Below are 26,513 nucleotides of genomic sequence, written 5' to 3'. Positions count from 1 at the left end.
CATGCAATGGGATCTGAACAAAATAAGCAATTGCAGAAAGGATAGTGTGCATTCTGGGACATACTGCAATCAAAAAAAGCATTGAAACATTGGTGAAGTTTTAGGGAAGACCAACAAGATTGATGATGACTGAGGGTCTAAGCAATGAAGAAACTCAGAGCATAATTTGAAAATGCTGAAATAAATAGTATCTACATTATTTTAAAATAATGAGTGACATGGTTGTTTTCAGATTATTAAATTTACATCCTGATCCTGAAATCAGAGGAAAAAATATGAAATGAACAAATCTAAAAGATTGGTGGACATTCTTTTCCTTGTGGACCAAAACGTTAATCCAGCATCAACTAATTCCATAAAAGAAGAGCTGAATAACAATATCTTGAAGAATGTAATTGAGGATTATAAGGATAAATGTAGATGATTAAATAGCCTACATTTCACAGTAATTCCTGTGCCACTAAACCCATAGAGATGTCATCGCCAGAATTTGTTTTTGAAGTTTTATCTGTGGCCTGTTGTCTCCCATTTCCATTAAATCGGTTTGTTGGATTGATACTGTGATGAAACAAATTGTGTAAGGTCTTTAGAGGAAATGAATTGAGGGAGCTTTCCTCATTTCCGGCTTTCTTATTATGTCAGAATTGGTTTTGGACAAATACATTTCCCCTGAAATTATTAGAAGTGCAGTGTGTGTATTTTTTAAATCCTGTTTTTGCGAGTTAATGCAGTGGTTTCCAAATATTTCTGGATGTGGAAACCTTTAGAAAACACCTGTCTTAGTTTCCAAAACATAGTGACAGCTACCAAAAGAGTAGCAATGCTATCATTGCAGAAAATGCTTTAATAAGAATCTAACAACTGAGCCAATTTTCTCTACATTAACACATACAGAAGTATGATGACTTTGAGGAGCCCTGCCAATCCCCTTGTAGCTTGAAAGCTTATGGTTTAATCAACAAAGAAAATGCATAAGGACTCAGCCTAAACCCTTTTTGACAGCTTTCTTTGGACGATTTATTGTTTTTCTTCACTAGGTATTGCTGTTGACAAGTTTGGTCTGATATACTTTGTGGATGGAACCATGATTCGCCGGATTGATCAGAATGGAATCATCTCCTCTGTGATTGGTTCTAATGATCTAACCTCAGCACGACCTCTTAGTTGTGACTCAGTGATGGATATTTCCCAGGTAATATGCTCGATATACAGTGTAATCTTGCAAAGAACATAACCCATTGACAGTTTCATTATTTGTGGACAAATTGAAGAGAAAGGATGGGGAGCATTAACCAAAAGGTAAGTGGCAGGAATTTCGAAGTTCTCCTGATTGTCCACCATAACTTTGACATAAACCCCAGAGAAATGGCGTAAATGGTCGTTTCTACTGGTTCTGTACTGAAATTACAGCAGATGCTCAGCAAAACCCTGAGGAAGTTCTACACTAAGCTGTCCAGTGCTAGAAATTTCTCTATGCATCATAGGTTAAGGGCCTGAGTTTAGCAGAACAAATGGAGGAATGCCTAACCACTGGTGATGCTCTGAGTTTAAGGTGTTGATTTTTTTTTAATCAGTTAATTTTACATAAGCTACTTGTAGGTAGTTAACCTGGTTTAGGATAATAACTAATTACTTTAAAATGGAAGTTAAGTTTCTAAACTTCTAATACAAGGACAAGAGATATGACAGAAAACACTTTTGTGAAGAAATGAAAGCATCACAAATAGAAATGCTGGAATAATATTTGCCTAAGAGAGATTCATATCAAGATTCCAATTGTATTCTGTATCTGTCCCTGGAGAAACTATCCCCCAATTCACTTCCAACTGCACTTTCAAAATCCAAACTGTCTAGCTTTTGGCTCTTCGTTCAAACATTTCTGTAACTACTAATTTACTCAACCGTACCCTCACCTCCATCTTTGATATGCTAGTCCCCGATAAAACCATTACTCTCTCTCTCCGTGGCTATTCTCCTGGTACAGCCGTCTTCTCCATTCCCTTACGTCCAAGGGACACAGGCTTGAAAGGAAATGGCAGACAAATGGTTTAGTGAACCACTGCCAGATCTGGCTAGAACACATAAAATACGATCGTGTCCTGCTCTCATCTGCTAAAACTGCTCACTATTCCAGGATCATCCTCGAATGCGAAAATAACCCTTGGCTTCTGTTCTCTACTGCAAGATGTCTTCTTAAAACCCTCTCCCCTGTCTCCTCCACCCTCACCTCCAACAATAATTGTGAAGAGTTCATGGACAGCATGGTTTTGTGAAGGGGAGGTCGTGTCTTATTAATTTGATTGAGTTTTTTGAGGAAGTGACGAAGATGATTGATGAAGGAAGGGCAGTGGATATTATCTATATGGACTTCAGTAAAGCCTTTGACAAGGTCCCGCATGGCAGACTGGTACAAAAGGTGAAGTCACACGGGATCAGAAGTGAGCTGGCAAGATGGATACAGAACTGGCTCGGTCATAGAAGACAGAGGGTATCAGTGGATGGGTGTTTTTCTGAATGGAGGGATGTGACTAGTGGTGTTCCGCAGGGATCAGTGCTGGGACTTTTGCTGTTTGTAGTATATATAAATGATTTGGAGGAAAATGTAGCTGGTCTGATTAGTAAGTTTGCCAACGACACAAAGGTTGGTGGAGTTGTGGATAGTGATGAGGATTGTCAAAGGATACAGCAGGATATAGATCGGTTGGAGACTTGGGCGGAGAAATGGCAGATGGAGTTTAATCCGGACAAATGTGAGGTAATGCATTTTGGAAGGTCTAATGCAGGTGGGAGGTATACAGTAAATGGCAGAACCCTTAGGAGTATTGACAGGCAGAGAGATCTGGGCGTACAGGTCCACAGGTCACTGAAAGTGGCAACGCAGGTGGATAAGGTAGTCAAGAAGGCATACGGCATGCTTGCCTTCATCAGTCAGGGCATAGAGTATAAAAATTGGCAAGTCATGTTGCAGCTGTACAGAACCTTAGTTAGGGCACACTTAGAATATTGCGCGCAATTCTGGTCGCCACACTACCAGAAGGACGTGGAGGCTTTGAAGAGGGTACAGAGGAGGTTTACCAGGATGTTGCCTGGTCTGGAGGGCATTAATTATGAGGAGAGGTTGGAAAAACTCGGATTGTTTTCACTGGAACGACGGAGGTGGAGGGGCGACATGATAGAGGTTTACAAAGTTATGAGCGGCATGGACAGAGTGGATAGTCAGAAGCTTTTTCCCAGGGTGGAAGAGTCAGTTACTAGGGGACATAGGTTTAAGGTGCGAGGGGCAAAGTTTAGAGGGGATGTGCGAGGCAAGTTTTTTACACAGAGGGTGGTGAGTGCCTGGAACTTGCTGCCAGGGGAGGTGGTGGAAGCAGATACGATAGCGACGTTTAAGAGACATCTATACAAATATATGAATAGGAAGGGAATAGAGGGATATGGGCCCCGGAAGTGCAGAAGGTGTTAGTTTAGGCAGGCATCAAGATCGGCGCAAGCTTGAAGGGCCGAATGGCCTGCTCCTGTGCTGTACTGTTCTTTGTTCTTTGTCACTAAGGTCAAGACCGTCGATCAGCTACTTCTGCTGCTACCTCCCTTCCACTAGCGGCACAGTGGCGCAGTGGTTAGCACCGCAGCCTCACAGCTCCAGTGACCCGGGTTCAATCCTGGGTACTGCCTGTGTGGAGTTTGCAAGTTCTCCCTGTGTTTGCGTGGGTTTCCTCCGGGTGCTCCGGTTTCCTCCCACATGCCAAAGACTTGCAGGTTGATAGGTAAATTGGCCATTAGCAATTGCCCTCAGTATAGGTACGTGATAGGGAAATATAGGGACAGGTGGGGATGTGGTAGGAATATGGGATTAGTGTAGGATTAGTATAAAATGGGTGGTTGGTGGTCGGCACAGACTCGGTGGGCCGAAGGGCCTGTTTCAGTGCTGTATCTCTAAAACTAAAAAAAAAACTAAAACACTAGCCCACCCGGCCAAATTTCCTATAAAACTCCCCCTGCCCTAGCCTTGAACTCGCAATGTTCTCCAGTTTCTGTCCTGTCTCCCCTCATGCCCTCTCCAAGTTCATCTTATCCATGAGACCCACCTCCTTCTCCCTCAACCCTCTTCCCACTAAACTGATGACCACCAAACTTCCCCTACTGGACCCCATGTTAACTTGTATTGTCGACGATTCTCTCTCTTCAGATGTTGTCCCTCTCTCCTTCGAATCTGCTGTCATCACTCCTCTCCTCAAAAAAACAATGTTTGATCCCACAGTCCTTGAACTTGTTGTCACCTCCCAAATCCGTGCCCATCTATCCCAGAACTCCAGGCAGAATTTTTGCCCCGATATGGGGTGACAACAGAGGCGGGTGGGTGCATAATTTCGCTTTGCCAGCCGACGTGTCTGTTTGCCAGCATAATTACGCTCCCGAGCTATTTTCGCAGAGACAAGATCAGGGCAGAAAGGCTACTCCCCACCACTACCCCAACCCCCACCCCCCCCACCCAGCACCCGCCCCCACCCCCACAAGCAGCGGGTAGCCAATTAAGGTAAGTTTAAAGGCCAATTATCAGAGGGTGACTGGAATTTCCCAGTTGGCCTCCAGGCCCCCCCCCCCCACATGGCATCGGGGGCTAGACCAACTGCCTGGAGGCAGCCTCCTGGTGGCAGACCAGAGAACCAGCGGTCCAGGCAACTCTAAGGCCCTCCCACTCCCCCGCCTATCTGGCCATGGTTGCAGTGGCCCGGAAGCTGAGGCCATTTTTCATTTTAGATTTGTTAAAATTGCTGAGAGGGCAACTCAAAATGAAGGTGCCCTCACTCTCCCTTACCTGCAATGGCAGGCTGCAGCTCTTTCTGTGTTGGAGGGCCTCGTACTGACTCTCCATTTTCAACAGCCCGCCCACCCTTAATTGGACAACGAGCGCACCCCCTGGCCACTAATTGGCTGATCAAGGGAAAGTCTCAGCCAGGTGACTGCTTCCGATACAGTGCAATGTCGAGGCTCCCACTTGACCCCGATGTCGGGGTCCTGACCTAAAATGCAAAATCCTGCCCTCCACGTTTTAAGTCCCTCCAATCAGATTTCCACCCCAGCCACTGTACCAAAGCAGCTCTTATCAAAGTCACAAATGACATCCATGTGACTGTGACAAAGGTAAACTTTCCCTCTTCAGCATTCTTGACCTGTTTGAAGCCTTTGACATGCTTGACATACCATCCACATCCAATGCCTCTCCACTGTTGTCCAGCTGGGTGGGACTGCTCTCACCTGATTCCATTCTTATCTCTCTAATCGTATCCAGAGTATCTTCCTGCTCCCGCACCATTGCTTCTGGTGTTCCCTGAGGATCTAACCTCAGCCCCGTCCTATTTCTTGTCTACATGCTGCCACTCTTGACATCATCTGAAAGCACAGCATTAGTTTTCACACGTAAGCTGACATTACCCAGCTCTACCTCACCACCACCTCTCTTGACTTCTCCACTGTTGCTAAATATCAGACTCCTTATCCAGTACCCAGTACTGGATAAGCAGAAATATCCTCCAATTAAATATTGGGAAGACTGAAGCCATTGTTTTCAGTCCCCACTCCAAACTCCCTTCCCTAGCTACTGACTCCATTCCTCTCCCTGACAACAGTTTGAGACTAAACCAGACTGTGTACAACCTCGGTGTCATAGTTGACCCCAAGATGAGCTTCCAACCACATGTTCGCATCATCACTAAGACCGCCTATTTCCACTTCTGTAACATCCCGCAACTTTGACCCTCTCTCAGCTCATCTGCTGCTGAACCCCTCATTCATGCCTTGGTTACCTCTAGACCTGACTATTCCAAAGCACTGTTGGCTGGTCTCCCACATGCTACCCTCCATAAACTTGAGGTCATCCAAAACTCTGCTGCCTGTGTTGTAACTCACACCAAGTCCCGTTCTCCTATCACCCTTGTGCTCATTGACCTACATTGGTTCCCAGTCAAGCAACATCTTGATTTTAAAATTCTCATCCTTATTTTCAAATCCCTCCATGGCCTCACCCCTGTCCACCTCTGTAATCTCAAAGCTGCAGGTTCTGTGGTTTAATGGTACTATTTTTAAAACATGGTCATAATTCAGTGTTTCCTCTCTGAATGTACTCCAAGCAAAGAATTATCACAGTCTAATCAATCTGGAGTAAGGATTTGCTTAATTTACAAATATAATGATATACTTCAGTACGGTTCAGGACTATGCATGGACGATGAATTATATTTCGGCAGAAAGAAAATGTGGTCCAGTTTATATGGACTTGATGTCTGCTGAAGTTCCTTAAGTGGAGCATTTTCCTACATTTATTGATGTCAGGAGTGACTCCCTTAAAATAACAGACTTCACCATCAGCAAAGCAAATTTTTATCGTTGACACAGATCATTCTTAACTGACCAACAGCAAAATTCAGCAAGCACTGGTTTTTGAAGCAAATTACAGCAGTGAAATTGTGTGTAAATCCTACAAACTGTGCTATGATTTGCTGCAAATGTCTGCCCCGAAGGCATTGTTCGAGTAGGTTTTCTTTATTGGAAACAGTGGCTGGAATTTTCCCAGCCCCACGGAAGCAGCTTTGGAGGCAGGGGAAGCAGAGAAATTGAGAATGCAGCGCATCTGGACAGCTCCCCCATATCTTTCCGCCTCCATGTGCTTTTCCCGGAGGCCGACTACCCACCTGGCGGCAGCACCAGGTTGCCAGTTAAGGTATTTAAAAAGGGCAAAGAGCCCCTATTCTGGCACTGTAGTGAAATTCTACTCCTGCGCTCATGCCTCCTGCTGTGTTAGGAGCCCAGCAACACATCAGAAGCAGCTTCACAGCGGGAGGTCAGAACACCATCATATGATCCTGGAAATTCAATTTAAAATAATCAGAAAGGTTGTATCCAGCATATCCGCAGGCATTTGGAGCCGTTTCCCCTGCACACTGATCCCCGAGATGGTTCTGGCTGCTAATTAAAGGATGCCATTTGGACCTTTAGGTGAGCACCTCCATTTTGTGGCACCCTCTTGCTCTCCATCTGCCTGAGCAGTGCTCACCTTTCCCAGTAGAGCTGCCAGCTGGCCATCCCTTTGGCCCCTTTCATTGGCTCTCCTGCTTTTGGACAGGAACCTAAATTCTTTTTGCACAACAGGGTTAAAAGCTTCAAAACTTTTTGTTTAGGAACATTGAATTCTCAGCTCACATCATCATACCGTCAGTTCCATTAAAGTGAACACCTGACAAATGAATAAGTAAATAGCAAATAGGATATTGTTACGACCGAGACTGGAGGAATGCCCTGTCTTTCTCTAGTTCCAGTTCTCCACTAGTCACAACATATATTTAAATGTTTACCCAGTTACCGACATGGCCAATTATATACTCTTTATTTATTTAAGAACAAAATACACCAACCAGGTTTCTTTAATAAACAACAAAATTATTAATTTATTATAAAACAAGACTTATTCAGTAAAGATGCAAAGCACTAACACACAGATTGAAATATGTAAGTTCACTTTTAGATTAGCCCAACACACACACAGACCAGTTAAAGAAAAAATAAAGAAGTTTTCTCTGCAGAGATCTCTTTACAAAAAAGGCAAAAAAAACTTTGGCCAAATACTTGTTAATTCTTAAAGGAAAAGGGGAAGATGGGGAATGATATCAGTTGTCCCTTTATTCTGGCATCCCAAATACGTGTAGACGGCTGTCACTGGGATCTGCTTGGAGCAGTTCTCTTCAGGCAATGTTGAGGATTACTCTGGCAGGCTTTCCAGGAGAAAGGCTCGTTATTTTCTATTGATATTTCACAGCCGAGCCTAATTCTGACCTTTAATATATGTCAACGCAATCGCATTTTTCAATAGGATTTCTTTAATAGCAAGTCAGATTGTGTATCCTGACTGATTTCTTACTCCCCTTCCTTCCTGGTCTGGGAACATTAAGACCAATTGTAGCATCCCTGTTGCCACTAGTTTGTTTCATGCTTGGTGTTACGACCAGGTGAGAAAGGTGTCGAGGGGTCCCTTTCAGCCTTCACCTGATCTTACTATAACAGGGTTTAATTTTAAACACACCGTATTCTGAGCTCACCCTTGGTGAATCCTGGTCCACCACTTTCCAATTATAAGGCAAAGAAATGAGTACAAACAGGCTTTCTTAGGTTTAAAGAAGAAATGTGAAATTTCTTAAAACTTAAATTTAAACTCTAATTCAGTTAACGCCTACAGATACATGACGCGCCCATGCTAGCATGCATACGCGATACACATATGCCAATAGGGACAGAAAAGAGCAGAAGAAAAAATAAATTGAAGAAGTTTGAGGCAATATCTGAAGAGTTTCTTATTATTGTGCTTCGAGCTCACTGTAGAGTCCTTTTGTAGGTAGTTCTTGCTTGTAGGTAATTCTTGCTTTTTGTTGTTGCTTTTTGTTCTTCTTAAACCTTGTTCACTGTAGGAGACTTTTCTCTCTTGGGGTTCATGAGTCTTCAATGGATTCCAAAGCTGGTGAGAAAGAGATGAGAGCAGACGGGAGAGAGATGTTCTTAATCCAGGAGCCAGGAGCTTTCAGTCTTCAAACACTGTTTCTCCAATTTAAAACTCCCCTAGTTGGCCAGCAGGTGGTCACGTGACTGACCGGTTTGACCAGGTCTCTTCTGTGTATTGGGAGCAGGGATTGGTTCTTTTGTTCCAACACTGTCTGATAGTATGTAAAAATGTCTTTCCGGCTAGGGGCCTGGCAATTCCTTGTAATAGGCCCTCTTTTCTTCACAGCAACAATTTGAAGTTTACTGTCTGTGTGGCGAAATTAATGTGCCTCATCCTTGGCAGGTGGGGCCATGCATGACACTTGGCAATGCACTTTTCAACTGAGCCATTATGGCTGTTAATTATGATAGTTCTGACAAAATATTATACACCAGGATCTAATTTTAAAGCCCTTTCAAATTGAATGTTTCTGACAAATTAAGGACATTCCATTTCTTCGGCATTTTCGCACAAATAACTAATTAAGAATGAAAGTCACAAGTTATCACAATGGCAATGAAAGGGTCAGTAAAGTTGCAATGGAAGTGGCACACTGAAAAGAGTCAATTTAGGTTTTCTGTCATGTTAACTGGAGCAAAAATATTCTTTTATCATTTGGAAGAATAAAAGGCCTTTCAGTTATATCTCAATGGTCATTGTGAAACCACAGGCCATGGAATTTTAAGAAGGCAGCTTGATAGGAAATGGGTTTTAAATATTGAAAATTCACTAGTTATCTAAAACAAATTTGCTTCCTGATGCTAATGTAAATATTAGAGAAATTGTGCATATTGCATCATGATATATGCAACTCATTTATTATGGTGTTGTTTCCTAATTGTCAGGAAGGTAATGTAGTGGAGCTCATTTCACATCATCCCTACACAAATTCCATCCTTGTGGAAAGAAAATCTTTTTATTAAAGATATTTATATCCTAATGAGATTTTAAATTATTTTTAATTATTCCTATCTCAGAATTACTTTCTCACTGAAGATATTTCTTTAACAAAGCTTAAGTGTTGATGCCCAAACTTGATCAAATAAAGCTGAAACAATAAACACAAACTGACTGACGTATTGCCTTAATATGTAAACTGCTTCAGGGGCTGTATCCACCATGTGAAATGTTGACTGAAATGAACAGGGATTGTCCTGCTACCACTAGCTGTAGACTGCCAAAAGTAGAAATCTTTCAAGCTGTGCCAGTGAATTCTATGGTTTAGCAAGATAAAAAAATGGAAATTGGAGAATTTTGTGAAAGAACGTTGAATTTCAGCCTCCTCCATGCATATGTTGTAGATTTTAACTGAGATAATACCAGGGTTATTAAGGATTACTATTGTTATTAATAATCTTGCTAAGTATTCCTGAAGGCAAAATACTGTGAATTCTGGAAATCTGGAATATAAACAGAAAATGGTGGAAATGCTCAGCAGATCAGGCAGCATCTGACCTGCTGAATATTTCCTGCATTTTCTGCTTATATTTAAATATTCCTGATTTTAGTTTAGAGGTACAGCACTGAAACAGGCCCTTCAGCCCAACGAGTCTGTGCCGACCATCAACCACCCATTTATACTAATCCTACACTAATCCCATATTCCTACCACATCCCCACCTGTCCCTATATTTTCCCTACCACCTACCTATACTAGGGGCAATTTATAATGGCCAAGTTACCTACCGCCCTGCAAGTCTTTTGGCAGGAAACCGGAGCACCCGGAGAAAAGCCACGCAGACACAGGGAGAACTTGCAAACTCCACACAGGCAGTACCCAGAATTGAACCCGGGTCACTGGAGCTGTGAGGCTGCGGTGCTAACCACTGCGCCACTGGGCCAGAATTGATGGCAATCTTGGCTTCATGGCACTTTTGAGACAGGGAAAATCTCAGATTTACAATGGGGATGAAATTTTACAGATCCATGACTTCATTACAAAATATTCAGGTGCCAATTTGTGCTGGGGGAGGAGAGAGAAGAGACTTTTTTACCTTTTTTGATGATGTCATGCATAAATGCTGCAATAATTTTCCAATTTAGCTTTCATATTTAGGTCTTGTGTTTGTTTAAAACAAACCAGAAATGCTTCCTGAATGCATTCATCACTAAGTCATTGCGTCAAAGTGCAAGCATTCATAGGACCTTCCTTACAAAAAAATTGTGTAACCATACATCACTAAAAGGAGAAAAAGTGACAAATTCCAGCACCATCGCTATATAAATATTACTGTCCTATTTCTCAGAATTAAACAAATATTAATAACAGCTGTTGATTTTATAATATTGTGTCCTCAGGTACGTCTGGAATGGCCCACTGATCTGGCAGTGAATCCCATGGATAATTCCCTTTATGTGTTGGACAACAATGTGGTACTTCAGATTTCAGAAAATCATCAAGTTCGTATTGTGGCAGGACGCCCAATGCATTGCCAAGTGCCTGGTATTGATCATTTCCTGCTTAGCAAGATGGCAGTGCACTCAACCCTGGAGTCAGCCAGTGCCATTTCTATTTCCCATAATGGAATCTTGTATATAGCAGAAACAGACGAGAAGAAAATCAATCGCGTGCGCCAAGTCACAACAAATGGTGAAATATCTCTAGTCGCTGGAGCGCCAACGGGTTGTGACTGCAAAAATGATGCCAATTGTGAATGTTACTCAGGTGATGATGGATATGCAAAGGATGCCAAACTATATGCCCCTTCATCCCTGGCAATATGTCCTGAGGGAGAACTGTATATAGCAGATCTTGGGAACATTCGTATTAGATTTGTTCGGAAAAACAGGCCATTCCTCAATTCTCAGAATCTCTTTGAAGTTGCTTCAACCATTGATCAAGAACTGTATTTATTTACCCCCAATGGTAGCCATTTGTATACCCAGAGCCTGATCACCGGAGACTACCTTTATAATATCACCTACACTGGGAATGGAGACATTAGCACAATCAAAGACAATAACGGGAACTTATTAAATATTCGACGGGATGCCACTGGAATGCCACTTTGGCTTGTAGTGCCAGATGGGCAGGTTTACTGGCTGACTATTGGTACAAACAGTGCTTTGAAGAGTGTGTCTACCCAGGGACATGAACTGGCTATGATGACATATCATGGTAGTACTGGTCTCATGGCAACAAAAAGTAATGAAAATGGATGGACCACCTTTTATGAGTAAATATACATATTTTACTTATATTAAATAGATAAGTACATGTTGGTGGGTATCTTCAATATAAACTGATCTCATTTAATCTATATATCATCATAAAGTGGAAAAGGAGTCTATTTACAATTTTAGTCCTTTTACTGAAATTCTGCACTCTAATCAGCACACACAGGTGGGAGCTGTCTCTCTGATCTCAACAATAAAACCTAACAGCAAGCAACTGCACTGGAAATGTCTCAGATTGTCATTCAGTCTAATCTTGGTGTCGTTCAGGAGACAACTGAGCCAGGGAAAGTCAGTACCAGCACAATATTTGGTGGTATTGAGCTGACGCTGAGATTTCCAGGTCTGGGCATCATCTAGTTGGCATTTAAGGCTTACTTAAATGCTGATTTTCTGCAGAACTTCTTAACAGTGCCTACCGTCACTACTGACTTAAACAACAATTTCACAGCTGTCTGTGGGGACATGATGTGACTAGTTTTTGATGTTAACCAGATTTTAATTCTTAGCTTTTCTTCTTGAAATAAAACAGTTCATCAATTTAAATCTAAATTTTCAATGGTGATTTCCTTAGTACAGTTCCAACCACGTCAGCTGGTGTGCAGAAGATTGCCCACTGCTGTAAAAGTTATTTTAAATAAACTTTTCAAACGAAGAAGCTGTTGCACCTGTTTGAAGGTCTTGCAGAATCAAGACATATTGTTTTCATTAAGCGATGTTACAGCTGAGAAAGCAGCTAGTTTATAATGTCAAAGCTGGTAAAGATGACTGATCAAGCACACTTTGATTTTGTAATTCATTTTTTTTAATCAAATGATTAATGCATTAATATTGGTCTATGAAATGTTCTCAAAAAGCTGCTCGGAAAGCAGTTGGTCCACTCCACTGAATATAACAGAAACTCTTGACCTTTGAAGGTGCGGTAGAAATGAAATAGGGATTTGTAAATGGTGCAAAAATGTTTTCTAACTGAGTAAACTGCAAAATGTTCGAGTTTGTTATTATGATATTGTCAACAACGTTAAAAATCAGTATAATTACTAAATAATGTATTGCAGCACTTAACTTCTCTTATTTACCACTGACAGCAACAACTTGCTTCTTCTCACCTAATTAGCTTCAGAAGTTATGCTATCACACTTGGGCTACCTTCTTTGCTCAGCAGTGACTGGTTTATGCTGCTGGGCATCATTTATTTTGTGCACTTCAATTGAGGTTAATATTTAATTCAGTGTGGTCCTGATCAATATCCGTAAATGGACTAAGAGTTGTTTCATTGGCAACGTCTTTCATTGTGGGATAAAATGGCATAATGCATTGATCAAACATGATTTTAAATAATGTGTAGTACAAAAATATAGTTTCAGGTTTTATGTTAATCAGTAATGCAAAAATTAATTTCAGAAAGTATGGAAAAGTGCCCTGTTACACTGCAGTTGCAGCAAGCAGTGGGAAGAATTTTAACAGGCAAGGGGAAGTGGGTTTGGGTACAGGCAGAGGAGTTAAAATCCCCTAAAAGTGATGTTGTTTCAGTATCCCAAAATCATCCCGCCCTCTTCCAGGTGTCACCCGGGTGAGTTTGCAGGCGAGAGGGCACCCTTGGAGCTGTTGGGTAGGTAATTGTAATATGCAAATAGGTCATTAACTGCTGATTTAACCAACCATTCTGGCTTCAACAGCCAGCACACCAATTTCTTGAGCTGTCAGCAGCTTGCTAGAGTCAACCAGGTGAGTGTACAGTGAGAAGAGCTTCTTCGGTGAAACTGACAGGCTGAGAAGCCTTTGATCAGTGAAACTGATGTGCTTCAGCCATGGCCAGGTGACAGGCTGCTGCTCACAGCACTCCTTCTCAGAGAATGCTTTCACTGCTTGACAGCTGATTGACAACTTCTTGGAAGTCACTTCACCTGTCTTGCATTTCACTCACCTTCAGCAGCACTTCTCTGCTGCCAGCCTTCAGCAAGGTATGGAAGCAGCTATGCAGCTGCACCTTGCACCTCTGATGTGGGACAAGAGAAGCAGCAACACCAACACAAACAGCACCAGTAACAGCTGGAGCAACACCAGCACCAGCTGCTTTCTCGTCAGCCACATGCCTCTCCACAGAGCAGAGGGGATGGACACAGTGATCCAGCTCCAAGAAGGTGAGACCCCCAACACAGGGTCTACAGGCAGACGATCAGCTCTTTTGACAGGTTTGAGCACCGATGTATCGGAGGCTCAAGTTTTCAAGGCAGGTTGCTGCTGACATCTGCAGCCTGTTGGAACAAGACCCCCTTCCCAATGCACCAAGTGGGAATGCATTGCCAGTGGCAGTGAAGGATCTGTCACTGGAAGGCTATCCACCCCCAACCCCTCGCCCAATCCTGGGTCTCAGCCTCTCCCCGAAGTTGTGAGCTCTCGTCTCCTGCAAGGTGAGAAAGCAGAGAGTTATGAGTGTTAGAAATGGATTGTGTGGAGAGGAGGGAAAGCCATCATTTGTGATGGGTGATTGTGAGGCATGGGTGCGAGATGGCAATAGGATGAGGGTGAGTGTGAGTGTTGGTTGTTCAGATAGTGATGTGAGGAGGTGCCTGGAAAGAGAGGAATGAGTGGAGCTGCAAGATGTGTTGTTCTGAGGAGTGCTGTGCAGGAGAATGCTGGGGTAGTTAGAGTGTGCGGACACCTGAAAGTGTTATGCCACTCACCTTTCCCGCCCTCCTGAGGTCCTGGATCCTCTTGATTCACTGTCTCTGGGTTGGAAGGACTACACTCCTGCTGCCAATTTCCTTGGCCTCCCATCCATACCTGCTTGGTTTGAGAGGCTGTCCTCTTTCTCCCGTCCTTGGAAAACATATTTTCACTGCAGGCACTAATATCCCACAGCAGGAGCTCCAGGTAAGAGTGAGAGATCTGGTGGTGCTGGGGGTGGTGGGGGGGGGGGGGTGGGTGCGGTGCGGAAATGGTGGGGATGGGGGGCGATGCGGTCAGTCTTCCAGTGTCCTCTCTATTCCTGTGGTTGCTGCAGCTTCAGGAATCGATGTATAGTCCAGCCATTCTGACCCCTGTCAGAGTCTCTTCAATTAGAAATCCTTCCTTTGACAGATTCAGTATGTCATCCCACCAGCCCTCTCTGATTGTTCAGGAAACCCAGAAAAGGGATGCTAATACCGTGGTGCAGTTAAAGAGCCACAGCAGAGCCCATTCCAGCAGCAATTGGGTTCCCGACCCACTACAGGTCCTGCTGTTTCACTAGGGACTAAGACTCGAAAATTCCACCCAGTATCTCTGCTCTAGTAAAACTTCTAAATATATTTCTTTCTATGTAGTTGTTTTCTTAACTCTAAAAGCTGTTAGGGCAGTTATACAGGTTAATACAATGGGGTAGAAATTTATGCATAAAACAGGCACAACGCTGACAAATTTAGCAGTGGGATGGCCTGTGCCCAGTCTGTGCATGTGTCCTGACCACTGCTAAATTCATTGGACCCATTCTTAATCAATTCCAGCAGCCACCATAACATGCATTAGGCCCCTTGCACATGTTGATTATGGACCTAATATCCGTTGAAGATCACGTTTAGGATATGTATTCATGATGAGCAGAGCAGGTGCCAGGACTGACCTGCTCAGAATTCTTCAGAAAACAAAATTTCAACCCCAAGTCTTCATCGCATCAGTGTGCACCTTTGTGTGCTTAATAACATGTCTCATGAGTGGCTTTACCAGTGAACTCTGTTTTGTAAAATTTTAATTTTAATAATTTTAATTTAAATGACAGGATAAAATGCAAAATGTATGAAAGCAACAGCTTTTCTACAATACCAGAGTTTTATTCATGGTAGTGGATTGAAAGTATCAAGAATATAAGTAATCCAGTTGAGCTGATAATGTTTTTTGCTGAAATTTGTCAACCGACAGACATATACTCTGGTTGCAAATCATTTTCAAATGGAAACACATTCAAAATAGCAATGCAACCCGAAGAAGGATCACTGACCCAAAACGTTAACTCTGCTTCTCTTTCCACAGATGCTGCCAGACCTGCTGAGTGGTTCCAGCATTTGTTTTTATTTCAGATTTCCAGCATCCGCAGTATTTTGCTTTTAATTAAATGGATATCATCTACTTTGGTTAGCTGGATAGTATTTCTTTTTTCAGCAAGTTTTGGACTCCCTATTTTCTATCCTATGCTCCCAGATAATCATCATAGACTCTCCCCATAAAAACAGATTGTCTTCATCGGTGAAATATTTCATTAATTCTGTGGGTGTATCCCAAATTCTTCTTTTGAAAATCCTTCATTGTTCAGTGACTGTAATAATGATCTATTTGTGTAATTTATTGACTTTGAGTTTCTAAAATATAAATTATCCTCTCTATGGGGTATCTAATTACTGATCGCAGCCTTAGAAAAAAATTAATCCTTATTTGCATGGTTCTTGTGATGCTGAACAAAAGTGTTTCAATAGAACTGTCCAGTAAAAATTGGAAATCCTGTAGGAGAAATTGTAAATTGCATAAGATTGTTGGTTATAGTATAAAATCTCAAGCATTTTCAGTCAAAGAAACTATAAAAATTTCAAAGAAACTGTATAAAATATAAACACAATTACTTTCCACCTAGGTATGATAGTTATGGCCGCCTGATCAATGCAACTTTTCCCACTGGCCACATCTACAGTTTCCATGGGGAAATTGACAACTCAGTTCGAGTACGTGTCGAGACGTCTAATAAGGATGATGTTACGATAACAACCAATCTGTCAGCAGCAGGTGCATTCTACACCCTAGTCCAAGGTAATTTCAGTGAATATCATGGGGACTGTTAGTTATTTCCTCCAAATCTTTTTTTCTCACTAATAAGAGCTGATACATACACCAAGATTTCATATTATTCTAACTGCATTGGCCATGTAGTAGATTTATTTGCCTATTAACAGATCTCCCATTGTATTATTGACTCCCATTGAGTCAAAACATATGCTGTCTTACAAAGGCAAGAGGTTAATTGTGATAGTGGAACATGGGAGATATTGGATTGGCTGGCCATTACACACTCCGTCCAGTTTTCCTTTCTATCAAAGCCAAATCAAGCAGGGTTCAAAATGGGCAGCTAAACCGATATTACCTGTTTTTACAATATTGTCAAAATTTGAAATTACCCACAAGAACATTATCAAATAGCACTAAAAAAAAACTGAAACTGTAATAAGGTAGAAATGTATGGCTGTGAATGATGCATGGAAGAACCACCAGTATTATTATTCAAATAGTGGGAATTGGTTGGTATAATAGGTTAAATGTTGTCCTTTATCCTCTGGGACCTGAATTCAAATCGAGCCCAGGCTGTAAAGGTCCTATGTGGGCAGTCTAAATCCAGTTCCTAATGGGTATGGACTTTGAGACCAAAAATTGTTGCTAATTCGACACTAACTGGCAAGTTCTGCTCTGCATCTGGAAGTGCTGTGCCTGACCCATTTGTGCCTAAAATGGAAAGAGTTTCATTCCCCAGCATTAATACACGAATATCATTAACCTTGATAAACACAATAGAGTTCATTTATACCAGGTTCCTATCCAGGGACTGAAAATGAACATTTGGCTTAGAAAGTCCCACAGTATCCTCATTCCCATTCCATCATTTGCCTTATAAGTCGGTGGATGGAAGTTCTGCCCTTTATTAGACAATAGAGAAACCCACAGAAGTGGTGGAGACTTAATGTAACCAGGTGTGATGTAACCCACTTCCTTGGGGGTTCCACCAGTCTCTTACCAAAGATATGTTTGGAGTAATACAACTCCCTGAAATGTCAGGGCCATTGTGCTTTTGTTCTTCAACTTTGAAGATATAGTCACCCTTTTTTTCCCTTTTATCTTTCTTTGCAACTAGTGAGTAATTACAGACTTGAGAGGGAAAGAAGGTGATCAGTTCCCATATCATACCCAGTGCTATTCGTTCATGATTAACACTTAACACTTGTCTACAGCACTATAGCTTAGATCAGAAAACTGGTGAAGTGTAGATTTGAACTTGTATCCAACCGAGTCCATGAATTCCCCCCTCTGTCTCTCATTCCCTCTTGTCTCTTTACTTTGCCTCCATCTCTCCTATATTTTTGAAAAATATATTTTAGAAAATGTATATTTTAAATAGTTAGCATTTAAGCTGAGGAGATCCTGAATTTAAGTTTATGTATGGGGTACATAAAGTTTTTGACAGTGAACTGCTTCCAAACTCTGCTTGTTGAGTTTTGGCAAGGAAAGAAGGAGCTTGTCTAGCTTCCCCAATAGTGGAACAATTTGTTGATCTACCTTCCTTGAATTGAGTCCCTGGATTTATCCAGGTGCTTGTCTCTACTAGTTTCATAAAACATAAATTTTTCTGTAGGTTCTTATCTCTGAACTATATGGACTTCAGGTAATATGCCAATGTAAGTAAATATGTTAAAATAGCAGTGCTTATATTGACTGGCTAGCTGATTTGAGATCTAAACATTTCTCAAATAATATTTGTAACATTTAGTCATGATAAAATGTTTGAATTCTTAGATCAAGTTCGAAATGGATATCACATTGGTGCCGATGGTTCACTGAGGCTTATGCTAGCCAATGGCATGGAAGTTGCACTGCAAACAGAGCCACATCTCTTGGGTGGCACTGTAAATCCTACTGTTGGAAAGCGCAATGTTACGCTTCCCATTGAGAATGGCTTAAACTTGGTGGAATGGAGACAGCGAAAAGAGCAAGCCAGGGGACAGATCACTGTTTTTGGACGAAGGCTTAGGGTGAGTAAGACCCAGCAAAATGAAGGTACACAGAATACAGAGTTTTCCAAAACTGATCTCTCCCCCCACCCCATGATTGCATCTTCTTAACTCACGTATGAATTTTGTAGGACATTGAGTTAATATGATAACCAGCCTTTACAAATCCTGAGATAGTTACAGATGAGGAAGGCCATTCTGGCTATTTTAGTTCATTCATTCAGAAAGTGTTCCCATGCAGCATCTAGTTATCTCCTAAATAATCCAGTTTATTTCCCTCCACCACTTTATCTGGAAGCTCATTTCATGTTGATTGTAAAATCATAGACGTTTATAGCCCAGGATGCGATTCATCCCATTATGTTTAGTTCCAGCAATTTGCTAAAATAATCCAGAACGAACTTCCAGGATGAAGAAGGAGCTTCCTAATAGTTTTAAATTTCTCTTTTATTAGTTTGAACATGTGTTCCCTTGTCCTCTTCTTGCAATTTAAAGTAGTATCCAAGCTTTAACTTTTTCATTCTATTAATTCCCTTATATACCTCTACCAGTCCACAGCCCAGATTTTCCCTCTGGACCTCTGGTCAGCGGGTGACTTTTGGGGTCTGATTACAACTATGCGCAAGTGGGTGGGTTTTGAATGAGTTAAAATCTCGCACTTGGTGTCAAATTAAAACTCAACTGCTGCAGCAAAAAACACTCAAACCTCATTATACTGTCATCGGAGGGTTTCACACCTGAATCTCTGGCAAGCCTTCTGGAGCACAGTTTTTTCCAAGTCAGCCAGAGGCCTATTTAAAGAGGGATGTGAGGTTTAATGTGAGGTTTCACACCCTTCTGCAAGATTTCACTGTCGGAGTGATGCAGTTCAAAACTAAGGCAGCATAAGTGGCAGGCAAGACCCACATTCTCTGAAGCACTCTTTGGAGGTCTTGTTGGAAGAGGTCAGAGTGAGGAGGGATGTTCTCTTTCCAACCAATGCAAGGAGGATCCTGAAACATCAATCAACCATGCATAAAGAGACACTGCTCAGATAGTCAGCTCCAGGAGCATCACTACCAGAACCTGGATCCAGTGTAGGAAGCATTTCAATGACCTGTCAAGACTAGTAAAGGCGAGTACAGCTCTTGATTTCTCCAGCTCATCTCAACATAGAGCAGGAATCCTACACCTCCCCACCATTCTCCACAATTCCTAGACTTCATCACATTCTTCATCAAATAGCACAAGACCAAATTAAACCACTCCGTTTACTCATTAACAGGATATGGGCATCGCTGGCAAGGTCAGCATTTATTGCCCACCCCTAATGCCCTTGAGAAGATGGTGCCTTCTTGAACCGCTGTAGTCCATGTGGAGCAGGTACACCCAGTGTTGCTAGGGAGGAAGTTCCAGGATTTTGACCCAGCAACCATGAAGGAACGGCAATATTTTTCCATGTCAGGATAGTGTGTGACTTGGAGGGGAACTTGCAGGTGGAGGTGTTCCCATGCGCCTGCTGCCCTTGCCCTTCTCGGTGGTAGAGGTTACAGGTTTGGGAGGTGCTAAAAAGGTGTTTTTAACCCCTGGGTGCTTTAATGGTCAAGAACAGACAAATGACAGGTTTTCTCATAAGTTTAAAAGAAAGATAAATGTTTATTACACAACACCCAAAATAGACACAACGTGACCCACTCTCATGCTCGTACAGATACACACACTCAGGAAAAGATAGAGATTATAAAGATAACATGGATTAGGTCTGATGATTTAGAAGAGTTCTCTGTTAAACTTGTTTTTCTTTGGAGTGAAGACTTGAAATGGTGAAGGCCTGTAATCTTTTCCCTTGTTCACTGAAGAAAGACTTGGGAGTTTCAGAAAGACAGTTGCGCTGTTGCAGACTGCTCCTTTTATATTCCAGCCAAAGTTCAATGGTGAAGTCCTGGTATGATTTCGCAGGTAGGGACTTCAAGGCCAAACTCCAGTTGCTGCCTACATGAAGTTCAAAACCGGTAATCTGAGGCAGGGTCCTTTCTCTTCAATGGCATAGCTGGATCTCCTTTGTCCGGAATATACCTTTATTAAAGCTCCTTATCAGAAACTTAGGGCTGAATTTTGCGGTGAGCTTCTAAGATGGCGGCCTGCACGCGCGAGATTTACTCCACGGAGCCACTGCGATATTTAGCGCAGCGGCTCATTTACATGGTCGGGGCGAACCACCCTATCCTCCCCCTGATGATGTGGAGGGGGGCAGGCGTTTCGTCCCCGGCAACAGCGTTCGGCGCCACTGCACAGGTGCTGCTGCCAATTTTAAAGGGCTTCAAGCCCTTCCATTGCATTTGAATTTTTAAAGTTATATGCACAACAAAATTAAGGTAAAAACTTAATAAAAGATTCAAGCCCTTCTCCCACCCCCACAATTTATTAAGTTATTAATTGCCCTCTTCCCCCCACCCCACCAAAAAAACTTACCTTGCGATCTCGACCTTCCCCCCCCCTCCCTCCAAAGGTTTATGAATTTTTACCTTCAACCCCCTTCCCACCATCCTCTCCACCAATTTCAATACTTTTTCCTGCCCCCCCCCCCCCCACCCTGAAAACTTACCTGCTTCCCCCACCCAACTAGTGTCCCGCCTTGGATCTCGAAACTGAGATCCGAAGGCACGGGTGTCCCGGCAACTGACCGGAATATGAAAGCGGGACAGACGACGGGAGAAGGTAGGTCATTATTCATTAATTTGAATATTTAAATCCTGCTCCCGTCGCCGAGTGGCGGGGCGGAGGGGGGAGTCCGCCATGAGGCCTCGCCGTCACCAATAATATGAGGTGGGGCCTTCCCAGAGTCGCAGGCAGGCCTCTCCCGGAGGCATTTTCCAGTCCCCCCCATCACAACCCCCGGCATCAGGGTTGGTGCTGGTAAGATTTACCCCCTAGTATCTTTAATGTAACCATAGTTTCTCTTTCCATTGGTATTCCATTCCACCTCATAAATGGTTTCTCATGGTGGGGCCATTGTTAGACAATGGAGTTTGGGTGTCATACATCCTCATTTCACCTTAATAAATTAGGGCTTTTCACACCCGTTCTTTGGAATTTGAGTTTGGAGTCAATGCTGTCGCAGACTTTTGTTAACCCAATCAGCTGGAGAGAAGCAGCCATCACCACAGAAAAATGAAAGCAAAATACTGCAGATGCTGGAAATCTGAAATAAAAACATAAAGTGCTGGAAATACTCAGCAGGTCAGGCAGCTTCTGTGGAGAGAGAAGCAGAGTTAACATCTCAGGTCTGTGACATTTCATCAGAACTGGCAAAGGTTAGAAAAGTATTAGGTTCTAAGTAAGTGAAGATGGGGGGCAGGGGATGGTGGGGAAGAGAACAAAAGGGAAGGTGTGTGATATGGCAGAGGGCAGGAGAGATTAAATAACAAAGATGTTATGGGACAAAGGCAAAGGGAGTGTTAATAGTGGTGTTGAAAGATAAAGCATTAGTCCAGAGAGAGTGTTAATGGCAGAATAATGAGTAGCTCTGCCCAGAAGCACAACATGAAAAACAGGCACATGGTTAAAAATAAATAAAATTAAATATTTCCGCCATCTCCAGCGTGATGCCACCACCAAACACATCTTCCCTTCTCCTCCCCTGTCAGCATTCCGAAGGGATCATTCCCTCCGTGACACATTGATCCACTCCTCCAACATCCCCGACACCTCGTCCCTTTCCCATGGCACCTTCCCATGCAATTGCAGGAGGTGTAATACCTGCCCTTTTACCTCCTCTTTCCTCACCATCCAAGGCCCTAATGCAGCGATTTACTTGTACTTCCTTCAATTTAGTATACTGTATTTGCTGTTCACAATGCGGTGGCCTTTACATTGGGGAGACCAAACGTAGATTGGGTGTTTGCTTTGCAGAACACCTCTGCTCAGTCCAAAAGCATGACCCCGAGATCCTGTTGCTTGCCATTTCAACACACACCCCTGCTCTCATGCCCACATTTCTGTCCTTGGCCTGCAACAGTGTTCCAGTGAACATCAACGCAACCTCAAGGAGCAGCACCTCATCTTTCGATTAGGCACTCTGCAGCTTTGTGGACTCAACATTGAATTCAACAATTTCAGAGCATGACTGGCCTTTTTAAAATGTTGTTATTTATTTATTTAGCTCTCTGTAATTACCATCTGCACCGTGGGTTCCCATCTTGCCAGGCCTGACTTCCCCTTCACCCGGAATCCTGGCTCTCTCCATCAGTCTTTCCTCCATTGGCGTTATCTTTTGGTAATATGGAACCTCACCGCCTGCCATTGCCTTTTGCCACGTATTATGTGCCGGTTTCTCCTGCAAGGACAAAAGTAAGGCACTGTCGTCTATGGCCAATGGCATCTGCCCCTATCCATTAGAAGCTGCATGTATCAGTGGTGACAGGTCATCAGCAGCTCTATGGCTCTGAGCCATTCTGAGGGGTCAAAATGTGCCCTGGGCACAGACCTCTCCCATGTTCAGGAGGGGCATGTGCCCTAAGGGTCCTCAGGTGGTGTCTCTGCTGAAGGGTGCAAGCCCTGAGACCTGTCCTGAGGGTTGGCGGTTGCACTCACCTTGCCAGAGTGTATCAGGTCATTGAACATTTTACCGCACTGAATCCAAGTTCTTCTAATTACACTACTGCCACTGTCAATGGCAGCTATCTTAACCCAGGCCTGATTAGTTTTGGTTAGTGCCCTCTCCTGCTACCCACCAGAAGGATGACATCCCTCCTCTCACTCATGGCCTCAAGCATCACCTCCAGGTCACTATCCGAGAACCGGGGGCTGCCCTGCCCTGGGTGTCAGGCCTCTGACTTTCCAATGGTATCTTTGCACACATCAGTCCACTCCAATCCTTTCAGAAACTCTTCTTGCTTCCTTCAGATTTAAATGGCTGCCACAGTAATGACTGCAGTGGGGATATAAATCAGACTCGCACATCATCTGGCCCATCTCCTCTCCCGTCCCCGTGGCTGATAATTGGCCACCAAATCCAACTCTAATCCAATTAAGGGGTTACCTCGGCAAAAATTGTTACATTAATCTACTCCCCCCCACTCCCCCCGAGGCAGGTTCAGGACCTGGAAGGTAACCCGACATCTGTTTCCTGTCTCTATCATGAAAATTCAGCCATGAAATACTGTAAGTGGTAAACAAGTGCAGGGTAGAGAAACACAGGGGTAAGACTGACTTATAGTGGAGAAAAAGCTCAGGAATGTTGCCAGGAGAGCAGAACAGAGAGAGGGGAAAGGCAGATTGTTATGAAAACATTGCAGTTGAAAATTGCATGGGTATCTGATTGTGTTGAATGATTGTGGCATCTATACAGTGCCACTACTCCAAGGGTGAGAGCCATTGTGAACATTGTCTGAATGGATACTTATTCCTTCAGTTCTGGACAAGGTGCATTTGAATGGTATGGCCTTTAACTTTTTTTACATTGGTCCTGTTATTATTGTGACTTAAAATTCAATGGGTTGATTTAGTTAGATTTCTACCATCAAGGTGTCTCCGTCTTATACACATGGACACAAATATGAGAATACAAACAGAGTAGCACTGTGAAAGTGAGTCATTTCAATATACCATAGATTTGATGGGCTGAATTTTACCAGCCCATCGACACCGCGGGTTGCGGCGCGGGTGCCGGTAAAATGCTGCGAGGAGAGGCCCGCCTCGACCCGTGATGTCGAGAAGGGCCCGCCGCATATTACCGCTGCGGGTGAGACATCGGTGCGGCTCCCCCTCCCCCGGCACCAGGCGGCAGGCCCTTCATCTCCATATTAAAATAAGGCCTAATGAAATGCAAATTCACCTACCTGCAGGCGGCGGCCACCCCACTCCGAAATAACGGCCACCGTTTGTGCTCTGCGCACCTTCGGAACTCTACGGAGTTCCGAGCGAGAACCTGGTGGGGAGGGGGGAGTAATAGAATTGTCAGGGCAGGAGGGGTGGAGGAGTGGGGAAATCAATTTTTATTGGATGTGGGGATGGTGGCGAGGGGTTAGACGCCAAATGCTCAAAGGTTCGGGGGAAAGTTCGCGAAGGCAATAAATTATTTTTTGAGAATAAATGCCACATAAATGACCATTGGAGGGGATTGGGGAAGGGCCTCAACATTTTTATTCGTTGCTGATAAAACATCCCGATGACTGCACCTTTAAAAATTAAAACTACATTGTAAGGGCATAAAGCCCTTTAAACATGGCGCCAATGCCTGCGCAGTGGCACCGGACACCGCTGCCAGGGACGTGGCGGCCGCCCCTTTACGTCATCGGAGGCGGCTTCTCCGGCCCCTCTATTTAAATGAGCCCCCGTGAGCCACGAATTGCGGCGCACTCATAAAATTCAGCCCGTTTTGTGGAGATTAGACTTAATTCAAAGGGATCCCTTTCAGTAATGTAATCATACTCTGTTAAAATAATACAAAACAATTCAAATTTCAGTTGCTTTTATGACATGGATATACTGAAGTTTTCATGTGGTAACCTGAGGTGTCACGTCGCAAGGAATTAACCCTACAAATCACAATAAGTTTAAACACCTGCTTATGCATTGTTTGCCTGAACTTGGTGTATGCTAATTGCTTCCGATGACTTAGCTACATAGCACAAATGCAGTGTATCAATAATAAATTAAGATTTCTTTTAACTTGCACTGCAAACTGCCCATAACAGTATAAAATGAAAACGAGTAGCATGTATTTCCGTATGATTACCAACCAAAGCCATTGTTATATAATAAATTTCCACATATCCATCTACAATAAAGCATTGGATGGTATTAAATTGAGACAAAGCCCCAGCCTCTTCCACCGTATCTTCGCAGAATATTGGTATCTTGTGAATTAGCTTGTCAAATATCCTGTGAGTATTAATAGATTTGATACCTGCTTTATGATCTTGGCGTGCTTGATACTGCATAATACTTCAGGTAGCATATAAAACACACAGAGTACACAATTCAGTTCTTAACATGCATTTTTTATTCAAAACCAAGAGAGAATTTATGTTTAAATATTTTGGTCTGTAGTTTACTTTTCCACCTCCATAACTTCAAAGAATTAGTATTGAAACTTCTTAGGTGTCCTCCCTTTTTCATACACATGAGATCTTTACAAAAATGTGCAGAAAAGTTCCCGATATTCTTGATTATTACTTGTATTGTTTAAATAAATTACTGAATGATTTTTGCAACTCTCCGATCCGATGGAAAAAGGGTAGGATGATGTATTCTTAACAGCATCAAGCTTTGTTTTAAATTTAAAAGTTAGACTTGAGATTAATAATTGCTAACTTGTATTTTCAGGTACTGCACTGGAGTATTTGACTATGATTAGAAACAGAAATATGTTCATTTATAAAAAGCATTCTAAATATTTGAAAAATTAATTTTGGCAAATAAAATTGGCATGTGCAGTTGTTCTTGAGTTCATGAACATGAACAACCACTGCTAAATGGTTTTGTTTTACCAAAAATTTGTCTCATATTGGCAGCATCAAGTTCTATGAATCAGTGTTCATAAGTGACAACTAAAATGTTTCCTTCAGCTAGTTATTGCTGTTAAGTCAGCACATTATAAATGTTCTACCCTAATTCCAACTGATTGACATGTCTATCAAAGAACCAAGAACCAGTACTTTCTCACCTCTAATAATTAATTTGCACTCTGCCATCAGAGGCTGTAAATCATAAGTATTGAATCTATTTAGCAGGAAGAGAGGAAGATTATCTGGACTACTCAACCATACCAGAATTGAAATTCCACACTATTTTAGGCATTTGGGGAGCATAAAATTAAGTCAATGACCTTGACTGGCCAAAAAATTGGAGATCTTGGTTCCACCCCAAAAATGAAATGTCAAATTCTCCAAATAAAATCTAACCTTTCTCATTTTAAAATACATGAGGAATAGCATGAATGAGGAGAGGATGGAGGAAAGAAATGTGAGGTCTGATTTAAAGAGGATGCAGTCCGTAGGAAAATACCCACCCTCCGCAAAGGAGATACAGGGAGCACATGTGCTGCATAGAATTTAATGAGGAACTGTGTATTAGAGAAGTGC

At 42.6% G+C, this 26,513-nt stretch overlaps 1 protein-coding gene across 1 annotated transcript in view; it reads left to right on the top strand.

Annotated features, from left to right (window-relative positions):
* tenm4 (teneurin transmembrane protein 4) overlaps positions 1-26,513 on the top strand; it is a 537,020-nt gene that overhangs the window by 441,353 nt on the left and 69,154 nt on the right. Inside the window, exons 21-24 of the mRNA XM_068033916.1 lie at positions 1,038-1,192; positions 10,826-11,703; positions 16,308-16,480; positions 18,233-18,468. Of these exons, the coding sequence (XP_067890017.1) occupies positions 1,038-1,192; positions 10,826-11,703; positions 16,308-16,480; positions 18,233-18,468 (1,442 nt within the window). The remainder of the gene's footprint in view (positions 1-1,037; positions 1,193-10,825; positions 11,704-16,307; positions 16,481-18,232; positions 18,469-26,513) is intronic.

This window comes from Heterodontus francisci, chromosome 6, assembly GCF_036365525.1.
Source record: "Heterodontus francisci isolate sHetFra1 chromosome 6, sHetFra1.hap1, whole genome shotgun sequence".
Lineage (NCBI taxonomy): Eukaryota > Metazoa > Chordata > Chondrichthyes > Heterodontiformes > Heterodontidae > Heterodontus > Heterodontus francisci.
This window is presented reverse-complemented; position numbering and strand designations above follow the sequence as displayed.